The following is a 3,005-nucleotide window of genomic DNA, read 5'->3' as shown; positions in this document are numbered from 1 at the left end:
AAAGTATAATGTAAAAAATAATGTTTCATAAATTTGCACGCGCGCACGCGTGCGTGTGCATGTATGTGTGTGTTCATGCGTGGGTGCGTATATGTACAAATTTAAAGACTCCCAAAATCATTAAATTATACACAGAATATTATTTTGGTTCACAAATGATGCAAAGATTCCAGCTAATGCTAAATATTCCTAAAATATTCGCAAAATATTCCTAAAATCCCAAAATAATGTTCCAAGAGTATTGCAGAATATTCCAAAATATTTATCGAATGTAAAAACAAAATTCAAATAATCATTAAATATTCCATACGTACATCGTTACATGTTCAGAGAATGTTCTATATACATATATATTAAACAAAATTATAATTTTTTCAGAAATTCCAGGTCCGGTGGTCCCTGAATTAACTTTTAAACAAAATTGTACTGTTAAAAACACACTTCAAGTATTTTCGCCTTGGAGCCCAATTTTGAAGACTTATTTTACAGGAAAATATGTTTTTACTGAAATCCAATGAAATTAGTTATTGCACTATTTAGGAATCTATTTCTGCACAATATATGTATATGAGAAATTAATTTCTGATACTAAAAGCAAACGAAATTGGATAAACGCAAATTATAATCCAGTGGATGAAATAAAGGGAAAACTTACAAAAAAACTCCTAAAAATGAATACAACTACATATAGCCCCAATAAAAATGTGTATTTATACAGAAGGCGGTAACAGAAGCGTATGCTTAATCCGTGTATATTGGAAAAATATTCCTTAAATACGAAAAAAATTATATGTAGATCAAGAGCGGGATCGAATCACGTGTCGATCACAAACACGTAGTTACTTGTCGCCTTCACTTCATAGGTGAAATAGTGCGCTCTTTATATTTTTTCCATGTCATTCATATTTACGAGTTAATGCATCTCCGTCGCAGTTCTCTGCATACTGCTTGCCCAGAAATGATAATAAAATCGACATCGAATCGATTTACCTTATTTCTGAAACACCCTTTGTATATATATATATATATATATATATATATATATATATACAAAAAATGTTCATACAATATTCTGAACAGTTCATTAATATTTGAATATTCTTTTACTGTTCCGGAATATTCGGCACATTGAGAATAAAATCGAACTTATCATGAATAATTAGCGTTAACTGGGATTTATGCTAATGTAAAATGTAATCATCAGATTTGACGGGGGAGAGGGGAAAAGAATGAAACGCGTGTGAATTCCGTTTATGGAGAGGAACGCGGAGATGCACTGTCGTGAGTGCAAATGGACTTTGGGTTGAAGAGAAGATGGTCGCGGTTGATATACGCATGTAAATCGGGGTTACTAGACGATACAGCAGCAAGATTTATTTGTGAGGGTCGTGGTAGCTGCAATGCCCCGCTGCCTTTGTTGCTGTCGCATCTGCCTGTACCACTGATGATGGTGGTGGCTTATCATCCTCGTGCCCCTGGGCTATTGGTTTTCCAGAGAGTAGTGGCGCGATCGCTTCCAGAATCCCTTGAAAAAACTTTTCTTCTTGGGAGCGTCGCCGCTGTCCGCACATCCTGGAAACAGAAAAGCACCCGTCCGGGGTGAAAACATTTATAGTCAATTGTTAACCGGCATTATTCAAATGGTCGACTCTGTCATACTTATGATTATAAAACCCACAACTATTATATCTGTATGGCAAGTATTTCTATACATTTTCTTCTTTAAATGATACATTATAGATTTTCGCATTTATATAATCACTCATTGGGTTATATAAAGTCACTCACTATAAAGACATTTCTAAATATGATCAAAAAAAGGTTAGGTAGAAAATGAATCCTGTTCTTGAGAATAATAATTTTAAAAATTAAGAAATAAATAACACTTTTTTAGACATTAGCAACCATTATCAAAATATGTATAAAAAGATAAAAGTAATATTATTTTATTAATAGAAATGTGCTTCCATTTTAAAAATTGAACTCCAGTGGGATCGCTGTTTTACCGATTTATATATGTACAATTTACAATACATACATACGATTTACGAAAGATTTATTGACAGATCGTTACATACTACATCAATATTACACTCTCGCATAACATAAAATTTTCGTGCAATCTTTTCTCTCATACGTATTAAAACTCCTGTGTTCATTTCTAAAAGGATAGTATTACTCTTCCATGTAATCCTTATCCCGGATAGGGATTAAAGTCCATGGCACATACGAAAATGTAAGGCAATAAGACGCTGCGTAAGCAATAAGCGAATTAGTCAATCACAGTAAAGAATGTAAGGTTATTGCTTTATGTTCTCTATTGTACTTGATCAATTTGCTTATGTCTTATGTTTTTTATATGTTTCCGGTTGAAGTTTATTTCATACGTACAAAATATAATATTTTTATAAATTGAAAACAAATGTGAAGTTACGAGTCGATGCTAGAAATTGGTAATAAGACTATAATTTTCTAATTTTTTTTTCATATACAACTGCGTTAATTAAGATCAGGGTTGGGCATGTACTAAACATAATGTATTATATATAATTTTTATACGTATAGTACCGTATGTTTATACATATTATACGTACGTTTTATATATAAGAAACTATTCGCAGCTTTAAATTGCTCAACCCTGGTTAGGATTGGGAAAGTTACTTTGGAAAAAAATAACTATAATTATAGTTACAACTTTTTTGTCTCAAAGAGTAATAGTTACCGTTACAAGTTATCGATTTTAAAAACTAGTATCCATAAAAGTAAGAGTTCTGGCCAATCTTCTAGTTGGATTAAAAATGGTATACTAATTACTGTAATAATCACCGACAAGATACTATTAAAGACTGACATCCTTACGGAAGTTCGCGATCTTGTTAAAATTGAAGTGATTAGTGCGGTTGTTCTATCTTCGGATAAACTATGGTAATTTACCTACTAGATAAACAAAACAATAAAAAAGCAAGAGCATAAGAGAGTAAGACAATGAGCTGATATTTACGAAA

At 32.0% G+C, this 3,005-nt stretch overlaps 1 protein-coding gene across 4 annotated transcripts in view; it reads right to left on the bottom strand.

Annotated features, from left to right (window-relative positions):
• Nucleotides 1-1,418: 1,418 nt before the first annotated feature.
• The window catches only part of LOC108755222, a 163,704-nt gene continuing 162,117 nt past the window's right edge, over nt 1,419-3,005 (bottom strand). For all 4 annotated transcript variants that reach the window (XM_018498117.1, XM_018498116.1, XM_018498119.1 and 1 more), the window contains one exon: nt 1,419-1,572. In XM_018498117.1, coding sequence (XP_018353619.1) covers nt 1,481-1,572 — 92 coding nt within the window. In that variant the 3' untranslated portion in view covers nt 1,419-1,480. The remainder of the gene's footprint in view (nt 1,573-3,005) is intronic.

Source organism: Trachymyrmex septentrionalis, unplaced genomic scaffold (genome assembly GCF_001594115.1).
Source record: "Trachymyrmex septentrionalis isolate Tsep2-gDNA-1 unplaced genomic scaffold, Tsep1.0 scaffold86, whole genome shotgun sequence".
NCBI classification, from domain to species: Eukaryota; Metazoa; Arthropoda; class Insecta; order Hymenoptera; family Formicidae; genus Trachymyrmex; species Trachymyrmex septentrionalis.
Note: the sequence above shows the minus strand (reverse complement) of the source record. Positions and strands in the feature narration are given on the sequence as shown.